Raw genomic sequence first — 23,996 nt, 5'->3', positions numbered from 1 at the left:
CAAGATTGCAGGTTATCTGCAATGGGTGTCAAATTCAGTTTTCGAAAGCTGTGTAACAAAAGGACAGTACAGACCATGAGTTAAGTGAGAAATAGAGCAAAATGAGAGCTGGGCACAGGGATTTATCTCCCTATAGAAAGCTGAGGCCCAGTCAGTGTCTGCTGAGCTCTCTGAGATCCTTGGAGCTAGATATTATTTAAGGTAGGAAGCGTTTTGTTTGTTTAAAACAGAAACTCACTGGCTTTTTGGGTGACTTTCTTGCAGCTACTTTCCCAGCAAGCAGAAGATGAGGATTTCCTCAGAGGAGCACTCTGACTTGCCATGACCATCTGCCTTCACTCGCCACAAGACGAAGATCTGCCCCACCACTCTCCCAGCTGTTTCTGGAGGTGAGACAGAAATTAAAAGCTCTACAGCCTAGGCACAAATTAAAATCTTTACCGGTAGAAGCCTGGTGGAAAGTCTCAGAATAGAATGAATTATGTATTTGAACACTTAAGATTTCCTTGCCTTTATTGCAGCATGGGGTCTGAACTCTGCTTTCTTCCCTGCACTTTATTACATGGTTAGAAGTCCCGCAGTAGGAAACTTGCAGTTTGAATTTTGAAGCACCTATAGTGTCATACTTTTTATTTTAATATTTGTCACCAACAGTGCCGACAGATAAAAAGTGCTGGCTCCCCACAGCATGATATGTAGGATTTTCAATAGAGCTACACAATTGCTTTTGCTAAGTGCTTGCGGGGCTCACAATGCCAAATCCCTCCAATTGCTGCGTTCAGGCCACTTTGTGGTGCTGTATGTACCAAGGCAAGTGGCATTTAAAAAGTTGGTTGTTTGCAGGAGGGACATACACCTGAACATCTGAACTTTTTCCTTAGTCCTACGCAATTGTCTGAAGATATTGTTGCAACTCAATTCAAAAATGTTATTACTTAAAAAGTCCTAACCATTTCTTATGTTCTTAAGTTACATTATATACTGAAAAGTATTTTAGTCAGAAAATCCATTTACCCAGCTCCAAAGTTTTCTCACCAAGGAAATCCTAGAAACAGTATTTATATATCTATATATAAGCATAGTATTTACATATTACCACTTTCTCCATCTTTTCAGTCTTTCATTTGTTTTTAATCTTAATTCATAGATACACCATTGTTCATATGCCAGCCTCATATCAGTGTTATGGTGTAAATTATTTAACGTGCACAGTAATGCTAAAACGTGTAATGGTGTAACCTGAGGTATCAGGGGAGACTTTTGTATCTCCTGTCTTATTCACAGGTCAATTAAGAAACTGATTAAGCCCAAAAAGTCTATGATGATAATTGTTGGAAATAGACTGGGATGATAATTGGTTTAATGACTGCTAAAGGAGTCATTGGGATGTGTGTCTCTCAAGGAGCCTGAATGGCACTTAAAGCGGTAGACTCATCCTGGGTGTTGGTTGTTGACTTTAATGGTATTACTCCAAAATCTGATTTGGATCAACTTGCAAAACACCGCAGATGTGACAAATAATTTTAAAAGGAAATCTCTGCTGAGCTTTGGTGTCTCCCTTGAACTACCATATTCAGTTTCAGCTCCTCCAGTACAAATTCTGCCTTTACAACTTGAAGTGGCTCTATAAGGTGGGAATTCACTGAGGGTTTTATATTTTTATACATTTTTTTCCTAGCATAGCAGGAAACAAATTCTATATAATAACTAGAAAATGTAGGCCGAGACCATCCTCTGCACAGGAAATTTCACTCAGAGGGTTGGACACCCAGTGAGGTCCTATTCACAGACTTCTCTTTGTATTTTTCTGCCTGGAACCAAAGAAGGGGATTCATGCCAAAACCCTGCAGGATATGGAAATCTATCGCCTGTTCTGTGCTTCTACATGTCTTTCAAAGTGGCTTCTGATTTGGGGAGCCCTAAATTAAGAACCAGGGGCTTGGGGTTTTTAGGTTTTTTTTAATAAGTACTCAAAACCTGCAGCTTCAATTCAAATAGCAGTCAAAAACATTCAGTACCTTTGAAAAACCCCTGACATTTCATTCCTCATGCTGAGGACCCAGAACAGCAAAAAGTTAGACCAAAATGATTTCTCCAGGCTAGTCAGTATTAGAGAATGGTGCAGAAGTCAGAAAACCCTTGCTTCTTGTTCGCAGTCCACATACACTGCCGAGGCTTGGAAAGGCTATAAGGCTATAAATCTTTCAGTGAAAAACAATTCCTGCTTCATGCCATCAACATCGCCTGAAGACATCTGTATAGGGCATCTCTAGAGGAGGCTCCCGTTACTAAACTTATTATAAGAAGAATAAGGAGAAACTTGCATCCAGTTTGAAAGACATTAATGAGTCTCTCTTGGATAAAAAAATATTTGTTCAACATCCTTATGGGCAAAGTAACACACAGCTGAGTGGGAAGCTCTGGGAAGATACCATGCACCAATAGGTCTCAAAAAAAGGATCAACATACAGCTCTGCAAAGGAGTCAGTCTTTCAGGTCCAGATTGCAGTTCTGGTACTCTTACACATCCATGTTACTCTGAATATATAGTTTTCAGCACCTACTTCTCTGTTTGTTCCAGCAGAGTTTCATATGCTATGGCAGTATTCCAGATTCTTCACTACTTTCTTCTCTCATTTTGTTATCCATTCCCAATAACATTAAAAATAAAAACAATAATAATAAAAATAATAATAAAAAACCATCTTTGCCTGAGTTCTCCTCTTCCTTTCCCCCAGATTTCTCACAGCAAAAATATTTCAGTTTTTTGGGTTTTTTTCCCCCTTTCCCTAAGCTTGGTGCATCACTGACCTAATGATCCACAGTCAAGCTATCCAGTATCATTAAATTATCTAAGGCTCTGATCCTAGTGTGCCTTATACGTGTGAACATTTAACTCCTTGAAGTCAAGGCAAACAGTTGTACACATATTTATAGTGCACTATGAAAGAGGCAATTTTTGGACAGTTCCCAGAAAGCAAAGAAGGTTGGTCTGTTCTTTGATGCCATGTATCAACATCTGGAATTACTCTGCAAAACGATGAATGGATGGCAGGGATGACTATTTCATCTGCATTTAACACTTTATCATATTGTTAAAACCTCCAGTAAGAGAATGGAAATTGACATTCCCATCTGCTAATGCAACTGTATCACATCCACCAGCAAATGCTGCTTTCCACCCAAGTGGAGTGCCAAGTACATTGGCTTTCTCTGTTTTACACCCCTTCATCATGTAATCATTTTGCAACATACAGTGAAGAGAACTTCCTGTTCCTCTTCTGCCCCGTGTTGGACAGTCCTCCTTAAGTCAAACCCAGAAAACCCATAATCTTCTGTGTAAGAGATGTTCTGATACCACACAGCTGCCTTGCAAAGCCTGGCAAAATACAGATCTGGTCACCCATGCAGATAACATCTCAGCAGATAGGAGAAAGGTTTGAAAGAAGGAAATGTAGAAAAGGCATTAAGAAAGATTTGTAATTAAAAAAACAAAACCCATCCCTAGCGAGATCATGGATGAAAAACATACGTGGCAAAGGACTTATCTGGTATCTGGATCAGCCTGTGCAAACCTACAACAGCCAGAACATAGCTTTTGTTCAGCAGAGAGCCTCATGGCATTGCTTTGCACTCAGCCCCCCCTATGCTTGCACTTAAGCATGTTTTCGGCTTCAGTGCTGAAACCACTATGAAAGATGGGGAAATTTATTTAAACACAGCTAGCTGCTCTTGGCATTGTCATAGATATTACCAGACCAGTTAGGGAGATAGGCATAACTAAGCAAGCTTATACACTCACTGCCTCCACTGGTTCTAGGAGGGGTTGCCCACCTTATTCTTTCCATTTGTCCACTTCTTTTCCACTGCTTGGACATCAGACCTCATGCTGCTTTCCAATCTTCCAGCTTTGAATAGTTTAGCATTAAGGACACACACTGTAATTAAAAGTATCACATATTTACAAGGGATTATGCGAGACTTTTAAGCCATGAGAGCCCTCATGAAGAAAAATGTTTCTGCGCCCTACTATGGGATGTAGTTCCACTGTAGCAATCTAAGTTCTTTTGGCTACGTGAGGCTAATGGAAGAACCTGACTGTTTTTTAGCACCTTTACAAAAGCATTAACTGTACTCACTTCCAGAACCTCCCTCTCTGTGGCAGGGTTGCACTGAGATATGTTGTGAATAAACCAGAAAAGGTACAGTAGAAGCCATACGTGCCATTTGCAAAAGGTATATTTTACAGCTTTCATGCATAGAAGCCAATTTCTTGAGGAGCAGTGCCTATAAATTGCAACTGGAAGAAGAAGATGCATTTATTTATTGCACTGACTTCAATTGGGAAAAAAATCCAATGTTCTTTCTGTCTCCCTCTCCTTTAAATTACAGAAGAGTCCAGCACCTCAGAGACACAGCTTTGGCACTCACAGTTTGGAGGCTTGTTTGCTCACTCATTTATTGCTGGAGAAGGATCATGCTTGGGGCCTCAGTAATTCTTCCAGATACATAAAACTGAAGATTCAGATAAATAAATTAACATATTTTATATTTGAGTTCAAAGGAAGATTTGAGTTGGTACTAAAAGATTTCAGAGCTAAAGATTTTTATTTGAAAGACGGTGCCTCTTTCAGCAAAATTTCTCACCCATGGAAAAGATTCCTGCAATGTTTCTGCTCCCCAGACTGTTCTTCCCGAGGACATCATCTATACCAAATACAGCTCATAACACTAGTTCTCATGTAGGAACACTAGTAGAAGTGAAATCTCAAAAACCAAGTCCTTACATTCTCCCACAACTCAGCATAAACTCCACATTTCCTTCCCACCTTGTCTTTGTTGGAATAAGTTGACACCATTGCACTTCACATATGGAAAAACAAAAGTGAGTGAAGATACTTTCCTGGCAGTTCTTTACCCAGGGTCTTGGGCACCCTTACAGCCCTTCGAACTGGATGAAGGACATTTCTCACAGGGCAGCTTGCAAAATTGCAGCACAGAAATCCTAACAAACCAGGTAGGAGTGTCTGTGGGGTGAGCGATGCTTGACGACTCAGCTCAGCTCATCGCTGCAGCAAAAAAACAGCCCGAGCCCTCCTCCTCCCCAAACAAAATAAAACGAGAGTTTTGTTTAACAATACAGAGAGCCCCAAGCAGCCTCTCAGCGTGTTGCAGCTCCTGGCCACGAGCGAGCACTGCCTCGTGCTTTGCTGGGCCCCAAGCAGCCTGGGGGCTTCTCCTCAGGGCCGCGGGCCAGGTCATCGGTGCTGCATGGTGCTGCATGGCGCAGCGGCCGCCTGCCGAGGGGACGCAGATGGCCGGGGACAGCAGGAGGAGGGGACAGCAGGAGAGCAGCGGGGCGGCACGGCACCGCCTTGGGAGGCAGCGAGCAACCGGGACAGACAAAGCTGCGGCGCTGCGGACGTGCCTGACTCTTCACCGGGAGATCCTGGCTGCTACATCCTCTGCCTGTGCCCTAAGGAGGGACTGGGACCCCTGCACGAGGCGTCCTCTGCCCCAGCACCCACAGAACAGAGGGGAAGTGTTTGAGCGATTTTCCTCAGAAATCTGTATTCTGACACGGTTAAATCACAGCTCATTATTAGGGCAGTGAAGACTGTCAGTAATCTTGGAGGTGATGCAGTCATTACCTCATCCTTCTCTCAGAATGCTCAGTGTTTTTCCTTTGGATACTTCATCCAGATAGGCCAGTCTTCCTCCTTCACCCTTGCAATGCACCTGCTAAGCTTCAAGAAATGCCAGTTATTCACAGATAAATAGATAAGATACGAGGAATGGCTGCCATTAGCCAGAAGGGTATCTTAAAAAGATGAGAATGATAGCAATTTTGTGGATACAAGTAAAATTAAAAAACAAATAGCTTCTTAAAAAACAAAAGTGGGAAGAGACAAAGTGATGAGGAAAAAGCAGTGCTGCCATCAGCTCTGATGTTCTCCTGCCCTACATCCTCCTGGAGCAGTGCAGTGCAGGAGCTGCTTGACCCCCCCCCAGCCTCAGACTTGCTGAGACCACGCACATAAATTCTGCTGCAGCTGGAGGAAAAGCAAGCTGCAAATGTAAAACTTCCATCAGATGAGAAGGAAATTGCACTCACAGAGTGTTAGGGAGTTTCACAAAGGTGGCTCCCCAAGACAAAAATCCCTTGTACTTGCTGGGCAAAGAAGAAAGAGGAGAATGGGGGGAAAAGGCTCGTTTTGATCTGAAGAGTAAGGCTGTATATTTAGCTTGTGATTCTGTGAGCGCTGGAGCTGCCTTCCTGTGGATGGATGATGTCTAATGCCTCAAGACTGCTGTGCCACAAGGAAGGAAAGCCAGCTGAAGCCCAGTAGCTGCTGCAGCTCCTTCCATGTAGCTTTGTAGGATCATGTGCATGTGCTGTTCTTACATGTACTTCCATGATGGCACTTACAAAGTGTTTCTCTTGCTCTGGCTGAGTACTATCAGAAAGCTGTAGGAATACAGTACCCACAAGACTTCCACATCTCTCTCAAACACAGCTACAGCTGGTGAGTTGTTCTGTGGTGGTAGAGAAGGAATTGCACAAACTCTCTACTTTAGGATGTGGGCCAAATGCAAAAACTACTTAAAGCAGGGAAAGAACCTTCGCTGCCTGTGCCAGAGAGTGACTTACACATACTAAAAGCCTGATGAATGCATGCACCAGAAACTGGTCTGCTCTAAGTTGGGCAGAGTGAGATGCACATTTGGGACACTGGGACACACAGATTCACTTCAGTGGAAACAGCTCCTAGGGGGTGGATTTCCATTAACACCTGCGGTGAGCAGGAAGGTTGTTGAAAGGGCAGCCCCTTTGCCTCAATCATGGCTCAGGTTTTCTGCTGCTTTCCCACCAACCAGCTCCCTCATCCACCACCCCAGGGCTGGGGACATGGAGGACTCAGGATGGGTTATTTCCTACCCAGGTCATTTTCCTTTCACATTTCCTCTGAGCTCAGTGGGCTGATCTTTGTCCATCCTCTCAAAGATGCTCCAACACAAAATGATGCATCACTCACTCCATCAGATGTTTCCCAAACTTATTCTATTTCCCCTTCTTCTGGAAGCAATGGACTAAAGCATTTGTGCTTTTTCCAAAACTCTGCAGCACCTGACAAAAGGCTGTGACCTCTGTGGCAAAGGTGATCAACTATGAACAGATCCATGGTGTAAGAAAAACCTTATTCTGCTTTTATGTTTGATTGGTGAACAGAGAAGTAACTACAGACGCAATGAAAACAAAATGCAAATATGTAACAGTGACTATGTAGGTACTGAGATCAGAGCTTATAAAAAAATGGAAAGATCATTCAATGCATAACAGCTAATATACTGGACTGCTACAAATACAAGCCTGCTATGGATCCATTTCTAATACGAATTTATATTTTAGGATCTACCTCAGCTTTTAAGGTCTGAAATAAACTGTACAAGTCCTCTTTACGCATTCCAAACTTGTTTTCATCACTACCAACATCATACTGGTCTTAATGCCAGTCAGATCATAAAGTGACTCTTTGCCTGAAGTCCTAAATTGCCATTTGCCTAAACTCTGCAGTAAGAATTTCAGCAGTTCTGGTTTACACTTACCTGTGAGTCATTTGCACCACCTGGGCCTTGAACAGCTGGTCCCAGCCTGCGTCTGCTACACTGCTGCACAAAAGCTGATCTCCAGCACAGAAGCTGTGAGTTACACGGATAGGGAGGAAGAAGTTGTGGATTACTGAGTCTCTCCATCACATTTTTGATGTGCTGTAGCTGTTGAAATACAGGTGCATTTGGATCCAATATATCTGACTGTTTTCCAAATGCCTTTTGTAGCACTTCTTGGCTGCTATGAAAAAAAGGGGAAAAACCTTAAATGTACTAGAAGCTGTGATATTATCTTTCTCCACCTGCACAGTTAGGATCTGTTTTCCCTAGGAGCTTTTAACTGATACAGGAACTATATACTACGCTGGCAAAGCACTCCCTGGTGTGACTGCAGCTATGCCAGCAAAGCTGTGTTTTGTACCAGTGCAGGGCTGTGCTACCCCCACTCCCAAGTGGGACACAATGGCACAGAAAAAGCAGCCGCACAAGACCACCAGACAAAGGCCCCACATTGCACTACAGAGCTGTCAGCTGCAACCCGGCTGGGTGCATCTCCACCTAGGGAAGATCAGCCCTCACAAAAAGAAGGGTCAGACAGCAGTCCTGCATTCAGGCACAGGCTGAGAACGTGCACCTCTGGGAGCTGCAGATGCTCAGTGCATCACAGATGCGGCTCTCTGGTGAAGCAGCAGAACAGACAGCTCTCCTTCTGCTTCCTTGCAGCAGCATTCATCCCCACACCCACAACTGAATCTTCTTCAGCACATTAGAAAGCAAGTGTCAAGACAGCAGAATCCCTCACCACAGAGTGTGCTACAGCTATGATAATGACTTTTTATGTGGGCCTGGTTATATCCAAAGTCCCACAACCCAATCTCAGGAGATTCATGCTAAGCATCCCCAGACTTGGTAAATAATGTCTTAAAAAAAATCCAAATGCAGCATTTGTCCATTACCACTCAAACAGCACCCAAGTACTGTAAGGTACAGATAAACAGATACAGAGCCTTTGCAAAAGAGGACTACAGCTCAGTTATTTCCAGTTTCATGGGTGCAGTTCCTCTCCTCTCTCAGATCTCACTCATGTTGCCCACTAACAAAGTTCTTATACCACAGAGAATACAAACCAGGGCCACAGCTCCTCAGGCCTGAACTTTTTAATGCTAGGGTGGAAACCAAACTAATCCTTCCCTCTACCACTGCCCTTCTCCTTTGCTCCTGAGTTGGGAGGATTCCAGGCAGATGCAATGTGCAGCATAGACACACACCTGCTTAGCACCACCAGGCTGAACTCAGACCCCAGCACACTGGCCCTATGCCCACCTTCCCAGGCAGGTGGAGAAAATTACACAGCTCAGAGTAGGATCCTCACATGAGGGCATCTCCATCTCAGCGCAGTGAATGTACACCTAGTTATCGGCAGTCAGCAGGGAGATGCTGAGACAAAGACACGTGCTCCAGCACAACATTGGTAAAGCAGCTTTCAGAGTGGCATGAAAACATCACTTCACCCTTGGGATTCCCAGCACAGAATCCCTTCCTGAACATGCAAACCCAAATCTAACTTTTCATTTCTGAAGCACTGCCCAGAAGCAATCAAGTCCCATTCCAAACCCAGCATCAGGCAAAGAGCCTCCCTTTTCGGTATCCCTGTTGTGCAAACCTCTGCCCAGAAATGCTGCCTTGCTTTTACCACAGAGGGAAAGATGGCACACAAACTGTTACCAGAGCAGCTGATGTATATTCCCAGACAGTTTTTTCTTAGCAGGGCATGACTATGAGCCAGTATTGCGAGACACTCCAAGTCCACATCTTAAAAAGTTGCCTTTGACTTAAAAGTAAGCATACATTATGAATGAGATTAGCAAACTGGTGATTTCATTATCTGATTTTTTTTTAGCAAATCAGCATTTGTACAATGTCCTATGGAGAAATAATCAAGTAGAAAGCTAACTTTTTTAGAAATGGATCATTTCAGTAAAATGATTTTGTTGCATAAACATCAACAGCTAAGGATTACCCAGATGAAAACAGAACTGTCCTCCTTGAAAGTAAGAAACGTCATTTCCAGTTTTGTTATAGTAGGGCTCAAATTTCTGCAGCACAGAAACAAAATGTCAAGTCTAAACTCTTTCTGAATGTCCAGGCAATGCTATTTTAGCAGAAAAACTTGCAGATTAGGAAATGAACCTGTCTTTCGCCCCAAATGGGACATTGCATCATTCTTCTAAGAAAGTCAAAACTTTCCTTGAGCTAGAATTTGCACATGCTCTGGTGCTTCCTACCAGAGGGGATAACATTGTCTTGGTCATGCCTGGTAGCCCTCCCATCTGTGCACAGTGTTCCACTGTCCTGCTGGAACTGTGTGTGTGCAACACAGGTACCAACAACAGCAGAAATCTGCAGTGTCAACAAGCTGTGCCCCTTGCACTTGTTAACACTGCAGAAAGTTATGTGGGCATAACGCTTCCTTGAAATCATTTTGTACAGAATATCACATACATGCTCCAGGCACAGCCACGATACAATGACAACAACCAGTAGTGCTTGCTGTAGAGTGTTTTAGATCTGTGCTGATCTAAGTGCAAATGTGCTACGCTGCAGTCCTGCAAAGCCTTGTACATCATGGGAATGGGTAACCACATTCATTTCAGCTGTCACAACTGCTGAATGTCTTCCACAACAATTACAGTTCATTCAGGTAGGAGATGCTATAACTGCATCTCACTAACTTTTCAAAGGTGTTCACAGTCCTTAAAATGCCTGTTTGTCTGACTGGAGATCTAACTTACCTCATTACCACATGGCATATTTAAAAGGAAGAAAAAAAAGCCTGTTAATGAGCTGTATTAGACTGTATAACGGCAATTTAAAGTGTCAGACTATGGCAGTTACAGAGGGATACAGTACCTGCACGTCTAGAAGTCCATGTGATTGAAATGCACAGTCTCCAATCAAGGTCCCCGAGACCTGATCCAGTATTTGCACGTTTGTATACAATCTGGAAAGCTAATTTTTGTATTAAAACAAAGAAACACAAAGATAGGTTCAAGGCACCTTTAGACCAGCTTCCCTCCATTCATGCTGACTTAAGAGTACTCATAAGCTAGAAACTCATTTTGGTGCCCAGATCTGTAAGAAATGTTCTTACCTCACCACAGTCTGCAAAGTGCATCCTGGAGAGATCGTAACAGCAGGCACAAGAGCAGGGCTTCTGCTTTCCTCCCAGTCTTCCTTCCTCATGGGGTGCAGAACTCTGTCACTGGGTGAGCCACTGGTTTGTACAATTTACACATGAGCCAGCAGTGGTGATACGTGGCACGGACTGACAGACAGACCAACTCCAACACTAAGCTCATGTACTCCCTTTATTGAACTGTACTAGTTATTGCAATCAGATAAGTCACATTTATAAAGCAGACCATCCAGTTGCACTGAAACCGATTATATTCATTACATAGTTTTAATCACTGTCCGGTGAACTGGCAAATCCAATCAAAGCATTAGTCTTTAATTAAAAAAAGAAAAAGAAATATTCAGACAATAGCCAAGCAATCACATCACAACGCACAGTTACCTAAATTCGCAATTAAAAAGCAGTTTAAAAAAACACATCTAATTTTTAACTATCAATATAATACAAGAAGCAACAAAGGGCAACAGCATCAAAGCAGATTTAGCTAACACTATAAATTCAGTCAGAAGCAGAAGCTCTAAAGTACACTAGCTGAAGCAGGACAATAAAAAATACTGAGCATGGAATACTTTTAATCTCTTCCATTAATATTCATTTCCAGCTGCTTATAATAGCAGCGCCTCATGGCCAAATCATTAGAGTTTTACATCTGGGTTGCAAATGACACTTTGATTGGATGTAATGTTCAAATGGTCCTCCCCACTGTGCCACCGTCAAGTCTTCTGCAGAGAGGTGTCCTGTAGTGCCAGTGGCTCACTGTGCGTGCTGGCTCAATGTGTGGTTCTGGAAAGACGAAAAAAGGAGACATGCATGAGGGGCAGAATAATAGAAAGCATGCCCATACCCTCCTACTCAGTACCATTTATGCAGAGCTCAACATAAAAGCTTCTCAATTATTACAAAACAAAATACAGTAAAGAAAAAGTACTCATAAGTAACAGCTGCCAATATGACACGTTTGCTTTGTTCTGATAGATCTGTTAATACTGGCATGAACTTAGACAAAAAATTCTACAAGCCAAGAACAGCCACAAGAGCTTCTTCCTTTTTTTCCCCCCCTTCGATACATACAAAGAAAGTGGTAGCACTTCATGGGCAAAATATGCCTTTAGGGATTCCCTTAAGTATAACAATTAAAAAAAAGTGAATCACTGTGGGAACCTGAGCCATATTGTACTCTTTTATTATCACTAGTAACGGGTGCAAGCGTTGGCAGAGAGAGACACCAGATTGTGACACACACTCCTCAGTCCAAGAAATACTTCAGCAAGAGCAGCTGAACCACCAATTCAGGCAACAGGGATATTAATCCCCAGCAGAAAGAAGACTGGATGTGTAATGCAGAAGGTAAATCTCTTTTAAGAACAGACCTTGTCCTACACATTTCTTTCAGCAGTCTTTTTTGTTCCTTTCCGGGTGGATCTCTAATAGCCTTGTGTCACCACAGCATCTCTCATCAGAGCATGCTGACCTGTATTGCCACTTTGTGCTGGAGCCAATAAATAGCAAAGCCAATCTTGAAAGCACATTTTCAGAGCGGTACCAACTCACCAACATTTTGCACTCTGACCAAAACCCCAGTCCTTCATATAAGCACAGCTTTATTTGTATGATTATTCAACTGCTGGAGCAACTGGAGAGGAGCTTCATGGTGAGCTTCCATTGGACTGGGTCCCCAGGCATTCAGAGATATAAAAATTCATGTGCATTATTTCAAACTTATGCAACTTCACTGGTTTCCATCTGCCTAATAACAGAGCTGGGAAAGTCCATCAGCTTGAAGAATATGTTTTTAAACATGAAATGAATTTTGAAACCAATTATTTATTTACAATAACAGTGCTTTAAAATAAAGTAAGATATTTTAACTTTTAATAAATCATCTGGCTCTTCTAAATTATCCACAGTTACATCTCAGTCAGGAAAGAAAAAACAATCCTCCACTCTATCCAGAAATGACATCTCCCTAATGAAAAGGGTCTGTGGAAGGGGCTGCTGGGCGGCATGCGGCCGTGACCCCGTTTGCAGTCAGCATTTATGGCCTGTGCACTCCCAAAAGCTGACCACCAGGTGTCAGAAGTGCTGCTGACTTTCGACATCATGACAAAAGTTACCTGCGATATTGTACAGACGGGCTTAGTGGAAACTGCACAATAGCGGTCAGGCTTTAATGTGACAAAAGGTTAGAGAGAAGGCAGAGGAATTATAGCTGGAGCACACTCAGAGGGATCCCTTGTGAAATTAACTGACAATCAACTGATGACAAGAGTAAAATAACTGCATCTTGTTTAGCATAACATCAGCCCTGTGAACACAGCCCCAGCTAGCAATGCTAGTATTTCAGAATCAAAAAGGAGAAGTACTGTCCAAAGGCATGGAAAGCCTTTCAAGGGATAAAGCATTATATCTGAGTAATATCAACTGAAGTGATAGCTGAAATGGCTTTGCTTCTAGACAATTTATTGCTACCAAACATAAAATCCAATGGCTTTTTACTCTGTTATACATGCAGATTTTCCTAGCTTTAAAGAGGAACGACCTTTGCAGTGATAGATGTTATCCTGAGATCAAGTAACAAGTTATAGACGGGGATGAATGGAACCCTACAGACATGGTCACAGCACCGACAAGAAGCTTGTCCACCAAATGTAACTGGAGAAACATTTACAACTATTAAAAAAAACACATGAGGCACAGGGAGCACTTTAACAATGGGCATTTCCAGTGCACTTCATTACAATTCTATTTTTAGTTCTTCCCGAATATCAATAAAAAGAGTGAAACATTCACCATTTTCCAATCGAAAGCAGGCTATGCACAGTAGACAAATCCATACTTATTTAGGTAGTGTCATTTAAAAGATAATGCACGATCAGCACTAGATGCATGACGCGCAGTCTACAGTCAGGGAGCATGATTTCAAACTTGTGTGGCTGCTGCATTGATTATACCAGGCAGGTCAATAAAGGAATGGTATGTGGCTCTTAATCTGATAATGAAGCTTTCATTGTGAGCCCTCCCTCCCCAAACATAGGTTAATAATACATTCTGAACACTCCTAATGCAACCAATACGCTGTTTTTGTGAACCGAATTTACACACAGTAACATCAGATTATACTGAAATCCTGCAGCTATTCAGAGCTGAGTCAGACAGGAGCTGAGAAACTAAGCATGCTATAGAGCCATCTATGTAACACAAATAAAACACACACATTCCATATGCAGACTGTGATTTTGTTTTACTGCCTTGGGAATGGACCATTTATTCCCTTTGCAAGCATTATTGGCAATCAATACACTGACTAGTCCCAGGGCCAAGCAGTTAATAAATAGAGCCACATCTTACAACATTTTCACAAATGTATCTGTGATGTCTAAGTATAAAAGAGTCTGAGCATCCTCTGCAGCCAGCACAGGTTTCTCACGTATGGCAATGTGTTTCAGACCATACAAACATGCCTCCCAAAAAGGTCTGTTAACCTCTGTTTCCTACTGCAAGTCACCATCACATCACATCTTGCTTTACTCACTCTGCCCTGTGTGTGTGGAGCTTACTTGAACCACACTCCACAGAAGTCAGAAAGCATCCAAGTTCAACAATTATGTCTCTATTCCCATGTGTTCTTTGCATGTTTAACCCATGCACTGCGTGCTTACAAAATGACACTGGGCATCTCTATGCATGCCTACTAACAAATTGCCCCCTGCTGACCTTGATTTCAGACCAGTTATAAAAGTTTACTCCTGGCAGTGACAGGCCTTAGCAGAAATAGCTCACCCCTCTGCTACTGTCAGCTATGCCAGGATGAAACCATGAAGTCCAGGAGGGACCAAGCATCTTGAAATGTGCAATGCCACGGGAATGCTTCCACCCACGTAGCCTTCCGCTGACTCATCAGCAAACTTCCCACCCCTTCTCAACAGGAGGGCGAGCGGGAAGTGGCTCTCATGTGACTTGTCAATTCCAGAGTTTATATTTAAAATAAATAAATAAATAACCTAACGGTGATTTCCAAAGGAAAATACAGCAGCAGCAAAAATGAGGGCTCTCCAGGCATGCTTACACATGTATTTGCACATCCACGTGAGTACACATTTGGGGCTGGCAGGAGGCAGGACATAATTTGGAAGCTGAGCATTAAAAATGGCTCTTTTCAGCTCCTGTTAGGTCCCCAGGTTTACGCATGGCTCGCAGCTGATACCCCACAGAATACATCATTCTGAGACATGACTGCAGCTGGAAAATTCTATAGCAGCACTAAGTCACCTGTCAAGATCAAGTAAGTCACAGCTTATTTATAGGGCAAAGTTGGAAAATTTTTTCTTTTTTTTTTTTTTCCTTAATAATCAGACAAAAAGGATCACAATTCTGATAGCCAGATCAGGTGAAAAAATGCAACCACCCTGAGCCCCAGGGCTGTCTCGGTGTTTAAGTGGAATTTTCTACTTGCTGCACAATCCCCAGATGAACCATTTGCGGAAGTATCTGTGACCAAGGAACTGGGCGACAGGTTTTGCAGGAAATAAAAAGATTTCAAAGAACGGTTGGTTACTGTCCCTGTATGCACTGATCGCTCTGCACATCTTCCCTGGGGACACCCCCTGCCTGCCCTTTGGATATGGATCAAGCCACTTGTGCAGGACACCTACAATGAATAGTTCTTTTTCTATGTGCATTATTACGAAAACACTGGCATGACATTCTCCATTTTCAGAGCGCTATGTCAAGAAGAAAAGCATTGCTCTTGAAAGATGATCACTTACAGCAGTTAAAGGAACTCTTACAAGCTACATAAAGATTGAGAGAAAACACACAGAGAGAAAAGCAGCACATGATGGAGCCAAGTTCCAAGCCATGCAGTCAAGCTGGGAGTCTCCCACACTGCAGCAAAATTCCCTGCCAACAATTCACAGGTGTACTTCATAGGAGCAGGTGAAAAAAATAAAATGCAACTGTGAGGGGGGAAGGGGGAGGGGTGATAATGGTCTGAGGCCATAATACATCCAGTCTATAGTGCCACTGTGTATGTGTTACACATTTAGGTGTTTCACACCAGCCATTTCAGAGCCGTACCACCTATGCACCTAAAAGACCATGTTACACAGGAATTAAGAAACTGCACAACAGGGCTGGTGATGCCCACTATCCTCAAATGAAATTCATAAGCCTTCTACAGTTTTATGTGGAGGCTGAGGCTCCAATTAAAGGTTGTAAAACTCTCTCATTCCAAATAATATTAAAATGGACAGGAACCATTCTCCAAATTATTTCAACAGGAATTACAGACAGAACATCTATGTGACAAACAGCCAATGTGAAACCGAATTGGTTATCAGGATACGGTGTGACCCATTACTGTCTGAGTGTTGTGTACCAGGGAGCAGCTGCTCCATGAGGGAGACACTGTGCATGGCTGCCCCATGCCTGTGCAAGTTGCTCTGGCACCGCAAACCACCTGGACTGGAAGCATTGACTTCAACAGTGCCATGTGAACACAGCTGCTTGGTCTCACAGTGGTTGGCCATTCCTATTCACTGCATTTTCTCCAAGGTGAGGAGTCCTTTGGCTTGAGGCAAAAGCCCCAGCAGTGCATCTGCCCAACAGGGCTGAGGCACTCAAGAAGCAATACCACCACATAACATCAACACACACATCTTCAAGATGAAAACTAAACCCCAGATTCAGACATTGGCTTGGGGACAAAGTTCAAGTCTCACATTTGGACATAAATGTAAAAACGAGACAAAAAAACCTCCCCAAGTGCTACGAACAGAAGTTAGAGTGTCTAAATATTTACGAAATACCATCTGCAACATTCTTTTTTTAAAAGATGTTTTGCATCATTCGAATTCAGAATGGTCCAAAAGGCTCTCAGCCATTATTCTTCACAGATGTACATGCACAGGGACTCACTCTAAGAGCAATCCATAAACATCAAAATCTTTATGTCTTGACTTTATAAAGAGATTACTTCAGGCAGAGGACACAGGACAAGCCTTGCTTTAGCCAATGAGGATTATGCTCTCTATGGAAAGCAGTGAGCCTTAAATTGGTGCTGCTCTAAATCCTAAACTGGAGAGGAATTCAGGGGATGCCTTGACCCAGAAGAGCAAGAGGAGAAAAGCTAAGTAAAAAAAGAAGAAAAATAGCACACTAAGAAGGAGAGCAATACAAAAAGGAGAGAAAAGAGAGAGAAGGAGAGCAAGCTTGCTTTACAGGAAAAAGTGATTTATTTTTATTTTCAATTTTTGGTCATTACTCTGCCATCAGACTAAAGACAAATCACCTTTGCACTCCCTTGCAGTTCATATGTGCTTATTTTTAGAACTGTTTGACAATTATCCAAGGGTCTACGACTAACAGATGGCCTGTCTTAAAGCCTCATATGTTCACTAGTTTGCACTTCTGACAAACAGTAAATGTACTCAAGAGTGTGCCATAAACAGGGCTGAATGAATACTCAGAACACGATTTAGTTAATACACTTCATTAGAGCCGATAGTGGTAACCAATGCTTCCCATAAAACCGAGTGTTAATTCCCCTTCCAGTTGTTTCAGGTAACTCTTACCCAATGACATTTATGTGTTTAGATCCTACTTCCCAGGAAATACAGCATCACTTCTTCCCTTTCCCCTGATACTTCACCCACCGCATAAAATGCTTGTAACAACTCAACTCCAAGTTATCATGGTACTCAATAAAAAGAAATTGTCAGGCAAGACAGGTTCACATGTCCCTTCTTTATCTGAAGAATCCCTTGAAATTGAGGTAGAAACAAACAAAAGGTGGCACATCCTTTGTGAAAGGAAAAGTCTGCCTGTGTTCCTGCCTCCTTCACATCTCTCAGCATCTGATAACTTGCTATACCTTAGTCAGTCCCAGCACTAGAACACTTTGAGCTGGCACTTCAACAAATGCAGTTAGGAAGCTGTCCTTTACAGTGCATTGAACAAAAAACCAAACCAAACCAAAAACAAAAACCACTTCAAGTGTGTAGGAAAATGCACCTGGAGGTTTGGTGCCTCCAAAAGCTAAGCCAGCTATTTCAGACAGGGAGATGTGCACCCCGGTCACTGATGTTGCACACCCTCTGCCAAACGCACCTCAGCACCAGCCACCCCAAGTGCTTTGTCTGAAGTCAGTAGGTTCAGAACTCGTAGAATGCACATGTGGAAAAAAAGCCGATCCACACATGGCCAACTAAACACAGTTGGCTTTTTTGTTTAGTAACTCTTTTCCTACTGCTCGTGTTTCTCTATATTGAAATGCAACTGCCCGAGCATTGTTCTTTACAAATCACACGCACGCACTTGAGCACCACCCCCCAACCCTCGCCTGTCTTTGTTCTGCATGCACAGGTCTGTGTGCTCGGCTGCTGTGCTGGACAGTCCGAACAATTTGCCATTCTGCCTCCATCCTGACATTGCTTTTGTTAATTCTAACATTTTCTTGAATTTGGATATGCATTTTCATGCTATTTCAGGTTTGAAACATTACCTTTTAATACAAATACCTTCCTTACAGTTATTTTCTCCAGTGCCAGGCTTCCCTTGCACTAGCTAAGGATTTTGTGGATGATTTATGAATTTAATTTCTCTTCTAATTCAGGTTGCATAGTCCTAATTGGACTCTGACAATGTGTTTCCCCTTTCCACATGAGACTAATAATTCAGTACCGTCAGTCTTCCTGACCTGACATTTCTTTGTATTCTCTAAAAACTCCAAATAAAACAAGGTGATCCTATTACAAGTGGACCACAAATACTGGCTTAAACCTGGCACAGCATCTCACATTCCATTAAATATCTCACCAGAAAGTCTATATGCTTCCTTCAAAAACACTGGGTAAAATACTGGAGCACAAAAGCAAACTGAAGCCTTTGGGAACGTTTCCTTACCACGGCACTTTGGAAATAAAAACCACAGGAGAATATATTATTAAGAAATACGCAGAGACTTCTGTTAGAGAAACTCACTGTAAACACACTCTGATTCACTGAGGCACCCAATGAAACAAGGGAGCTAATAATACCTGTCCCGAGGGACCACATGCTCCTGAGAATTTTACTCAGAAATGCAAATGCAACACATCCGTGTGGCTTGGAGCCTGCAGTATGCTACACACAGGATCAAAATCAGTGGAGGGAAGAACCGTGTACTTCTTAATGTAAAGTGGGGGGAGGGCAGATTTCATTACTGTTGTCAGAAGTCAGTGAAAACAGTCTTTTTAGGATTCCTATGCTCCTCTACAGCCTCAGCATTTATCCCCGGTGAATCCCCATTTATGCTGACCCTGACAGAAGGGCTGCTTGCAGGATGCCCGCATGCTGCCTGGCAGTGCCCCTGGTGTTTCAGTTCCACAGGAGCTGCTTCCACCCCATGGCTGGCACCCACCTGGCAGGCAGTGGCACTTCATGCTCTGCCAGAGTCTGAAGAAACTTCCACTGTTGTGCTAACAAAAGCAAACATGTTCCAGTGCTGACATACTTTATCCATTTCTGGGTCCTAAGCAGGGAAGCACTGCATTACAAAACCATTTCCAAGGGCTGAAGCACTTTCTAGGAATCTTCTTAGCTATTCCTCTCAAAACCACGATTTGTTGATTTCTTTAGGCCTATCCGAAGCACATCCCATTAACCTCTACTTGATCTAAGGTAACACATGCCACAGAAGCTCAAAACTGTTCATTCCTTTGGGGGCTGACATCATCACTGTGGGACACTCTGCTCCTCTTCTACAAACACTGAATAATTTTTAGAAACTACTTTGAACTGAAGGAAAACACTTCACGTAGCACCTTTAGCACTCACCAGTCAAAATGCGCTGACAAAAGCTTAATTGAAGGACTGTTTCTATGGGAATACAAACCAACAAAAGCCATGGCATTCAAAGTTGAACCTAGAACTGGCTCCTTCACTTACCCCGCTGTTCCTTGGCATGGCAAGGGTCACTGAACAGCAGCTGATTTTTTGTAGCTATTTTTCCTGCAGCAGTAAGGTATTCTTGGTGGCAAGGACTGGGTATAAAAGAGCTTCAGCCTTGACTGTGAATTTTAATGCAAACATTAACAGGGGCACATCTTGAGCCTTTACTTAGGCAACATCTTCCATTAAGAGCCATGGGAGCTGCAGCTGAACACAGTTCCTTGGACCAAATAAGCAAGTGCAGAAAGACTGGCTCCAAATGAGGTACATCTATCGGCATTTAGGTTATAGATAACACAGCTCTTTCATCCATGATTCTTCTAAAAAGCAGCAACTAAAGAAAAACCCTCTCTAATGGAATACAGATGTGACAAATTGTATTGCTTAGCATTATGGATGCATTTTTCTTAAAGGCAGATGAATATCTCCATCACATGGTGCCCACACACTGCTCGATCTGACAAAATGAGTGGTCAATGACTTGTTGCCCTGGACACAGTGGCTGTTACTGCTGATTTCCAATTTCAAAAGGGGCATAAAATCCTCCAGTACAAGTCTCTGCTATAAAATAGCAAGGCCATAGTTTATAGAAGCACTTTACATGCCTCCCCATTAGCACACACGCCACCGGCAGAGCAGGAATCTGCAGACAGAGCTGTCATCAGCCCACTGCCCACTGCCTGAAGGAATTAACCCCAGAGGAGCTGTTAGTACGAAGGAGCCAAGGATGACTGGTTCCCATAAGGAACAGTGGGGCCAAAATAGCACCAACGTGAACTGTCTCCTCAAAGACATCACGAGACAAAGCAAGGAGGCAACGTTGCCATGCTGTGTGAACAAAGTAACTGTAGCTGTTACAAAATGGGATTTTCCAGGCAGTGCTATTGCATTACAAGTGTCACTGAGATTTAGAAAAATTTGACTCCTAAACAGCAAGATGCTGCATTTTAAGCAAGCATGATTTCATGCAAAGGCTAAAAGCACGTGTGAACCCCAAAGGAGGACGAATTTTCCAAGAACAAATGTTTTACAACCCCAGATGACAGATACACTACATGTGATCCAACCTCAGTGCCCATGGCCACGTGCTCAGGTTGAGCTGCTGCAGAAACAAAGGGGGCTTGGTGGTTGGGCAGGAGCTCACCTTGGGGTTGGCTCTGCAGGCAGCAGGCTGCTGTCCCCACGTGCTGCACAGCCGGAGCCACGCAGTCTCTGCAGCACTGACCTCTGGGTCTCTATGCCACCTGCCCAGGACACAGCAGAGGACACACAAGATGCTCTGCAGAGAATCAGCTCAAACGCTGCAAGTGAATAAGCTCAGGACTGCTTCTGCCAAATATGGGCTGGCACACACACGTAGTGGGGTGGCAAAGCCTTGCTGAACCCAGGCTGATGCTACACGACAGCACAAGGTATCTCTATGCTGAGCACATCAGCATCTGCAATGTTATCTGTATCATCTGGGTTTTTCCAGCAAAGCCCCATCACCTCACTGTGGATGGGCAGTTTCCTACATTTCACATTATTCTATCAATATGAAATACGTGAAGAAAAGATTAAGCTCAGCAATCAGCCCAGGAGCATTTGCTACATGCGTTGGGTCACAGCACGCATACGCTCAGCCTGCACATAAAGCACTGCTGTGCCACTTTGGTTTAACACAGAACAGGCACAATCTAGGGGAAAAAAGTTTTCCAAATGATCTCAATTTCCTCCTTTCTCCTCTGGTCAAGGTGTGATATGAAACCAATCTCAAAACATGGTGTTAAAACAAAGCATTAAGTACACAAACTGAATACACTTCTCTGAAAACAACTTCAGGAACAGCAAGCAAGACTATTGCAGAATTGCTGTATGTCTGTACATAACTCAGCTCCATGAGAGCAGGCTGGACTGCAAATACAACAGCCTTCCTGCCAAAAGCACAAGGTGCAGGCAGTGACAGCCCTGTGCACAAACCCAGCTGCAGGCAGGCAAGCTACCAACTTGCTGGATCATAGTTCCTTCTTTTGTTCTTACCAGGCCCCGTTGTTTCCTGACCACTCACTGCTCAAGCTTTATATCCAACCTCACAGAGCAAGGCCAGCAGGTATGCCAGTGAGGAAGCGGCCAGTAGCAGTCTCATGCTATTTAAAATGACCCCAGGAAGGCTGCCCAAAAGGCAGGACTGGGTCCTCAGCTGCATCCAGCTACGATGGGGAAAAGCACTGCTCCCTCGCCTTTCACTTACCAAGAGCCAAACCCAAAGTTAAATCCTAGATCTTGTACTTGGCATAGCACAAGTACACCCAAGGCCTTCTAAATTTCTTCATGAAACTATTTTTCAGATGCCTTCTAATGGCAGAAGTGGGGGGATGAGGGGGCTCCACCAGCACCGCAGGAGTAGGAAACTGTGGTACAGCATCAGTCCAGGATTTCCTGTTTGAAATCTGGGCTTCACATATGAAATACAATATACACACAATGCCTGTACACTTGCCATACATTTATTATCTTCCTGGGGAAATGATATAAAGGACAAAAGAGACTATGTTTACTCCCTCCCCCTCTGCTTTTACAATCTAATATTTTATTTCTCCTGGACATAAATTTCAGATTTAAACAAAATCCCTGAAACCTAAAGATGCTGCACAATAGAGGCTAGGACGGTATTTCTTTCTATTTCAGAGAACGACTGCTTAATGCATTGCTCTGTTTAACAGTAGCCTTGAATTTCTGAGTTAAAAAGGAGACCGTTACACTGTGGCAGACCCCAGATGTAAATGCAGGCGGACTACGATCACCTTCAGACAGTTAAAAAGATCTGGTTACTGAAAATAGTTCAGACTACTACTTATTATTATTTTTCCCCCCGTTGAAGCCATAGTGGGGAGTTCTTTTACATTTTGCATATACTGTAGCTACATATCATTCACATCTCTCAAAACTAAGTACCTTTCTACGATGTAAGAAAGACCTGCAATTAGAAACACAACCATGTTCTCTTTAAGGAAAAGAAAATAACCAAAATCCATATTTGAACCTCTCAGCAGGTCAGACAGCAGCGATCTTAAGGAAACTGCAAAAAGCCAGGGTATAAATTTATGCTAACTGTTACAAAGATACCCATCTAACTAGCGACTGAAACTGATGAATCCGCTGAAAGGTGATTTTCGACTCCACTAACGTCTGTCCTCTTCCACTAATAAAGTAAATGCTTTTCAGTAACTGTGCTGCTTCTGAATGCTGATTTCTGTTTAAGTAGGCTTTGGTTCTCACTACCAAATAAATAAATAAATTAAGAAGTGCCTATCAAATATCTTTCCTTTCCAAAGGTCAAACCAAGCTTTTAAAGAACAAGCAACATTTCAAGCCAGAGAGGACAAAACTCCCATCAGATAAATGGTGTGTGTAATGACTGAGAACCATGGCTGCCTCAGGTTTCTTGAATGGGCTGTAGGATGGAATTTGGCACAAACAGTCTGATGTTGAAGCTTACATCTCTTTTACTGCAGACAAGAAATTCACTAAAATATATAAATAATGAATGTGGCTGGGGATCTCTGCTGGTACTACTGCTGGTTCTGCAAGATGCAGGAGCAGAAACAGACTGCTCCGTGTTTTTGTTATTACTGAATCCTTGTTCTCCCGGCAATAAACACAGAATATTTTACCTGCAATGGCTTCTGCAGAACATTTGATATAAGTTTCAGCTCTTTAAAAGTGCCAGCAAATTGCAGAAAGATAAGTTACAAAGACGTACCTAATTTGCTGTGATGAATTGTGTGCATGCTTCAGTGAGCAAAACTGCAGCTGAGACCTATTATATTTAATGATCTAGACATTTCTTGTGAAAACACTGAGGCATATACTCTTATGTCTGGACAAGCACCTCTGTTTTGCTCCAACAGCAAGCAAATGAAGAAATGGAAGTTCTAAAAGCATACTGTACTCCACCTTGGATGAGCTGTTTAAAACAGACTGCTCAAGCTCCACTGTTTTCTTCCTTAAATAGTGCTTATATTCTGCCCTTTCCAATGCAGCATCCCTGCTCCTTTGGATGACAGTGATACTCACAGGAGGACACAGAGCTAATCCATGCTCAGAACCCAAACTACACTCCATAGCCATTTCTACTGCAAAAAACAAACAAAAAACCCAAACCACCAAAGTGGCCGTGTTAGAGAACTCCTCCCATCAGCAACTATAAATAAACATTGTGACAAGACTTTCTGAAGAAAAAAAAACCAAACCAAAACAAAACACTAAAAGAACAGAAAAA

The 23,996-nt window shown here is 42.8% G+C and overlaps 1 protein-coding gene across 5 annotated transcripts in view; it reads right to left on the bottom strand.

Moving 5' to 3' along the window:
- Positions 1 to 10,961: 10,961 nt before the first annotated feature.
- ZNF423 (zinc finger protein 423) overlaps positions 10,962 to 23,996 on the bottom strand; it is a 191,699-nt gene continuing 178,664 nt past the window's right edge. For all 5 annotated transcript variants that reach the window (XM_015873489.3, XM_085551034.1, XM_015873490.3 and 2 more), the window contains one exon: positions 10,962 to 11,590. In XM_015873489.3, coding sequence (XP_015728975.1) covers positions 11,561 to 11,590 — 30 coding nt within the window. In that variant the 3' untranslated portion in view covers positions 10,962 to 11,560. The remainder of the gene's footprint in view (positions 11,591 to 23,996) is intronic.

Source organism: Coturnix japonica, chromosome 6, assembly GCF_054131305.1.
Source record: "Coturnix japonica strain WE chromosome 6, WE-NBRP24, whole genome shotgun sequence".
In the NCBI taxonomy this organism is placed as follows: Eukaryota; Metazoa; Chordata; class Aves; order Galliformes; family Phasianidae; genus Coturnix; species Coturnix japonica.
The sequence above is the reverse complement of the archived record's forward strand: the minus strand, read 5'-3'. Positions and strand labels throughout refer to the sequence as shown.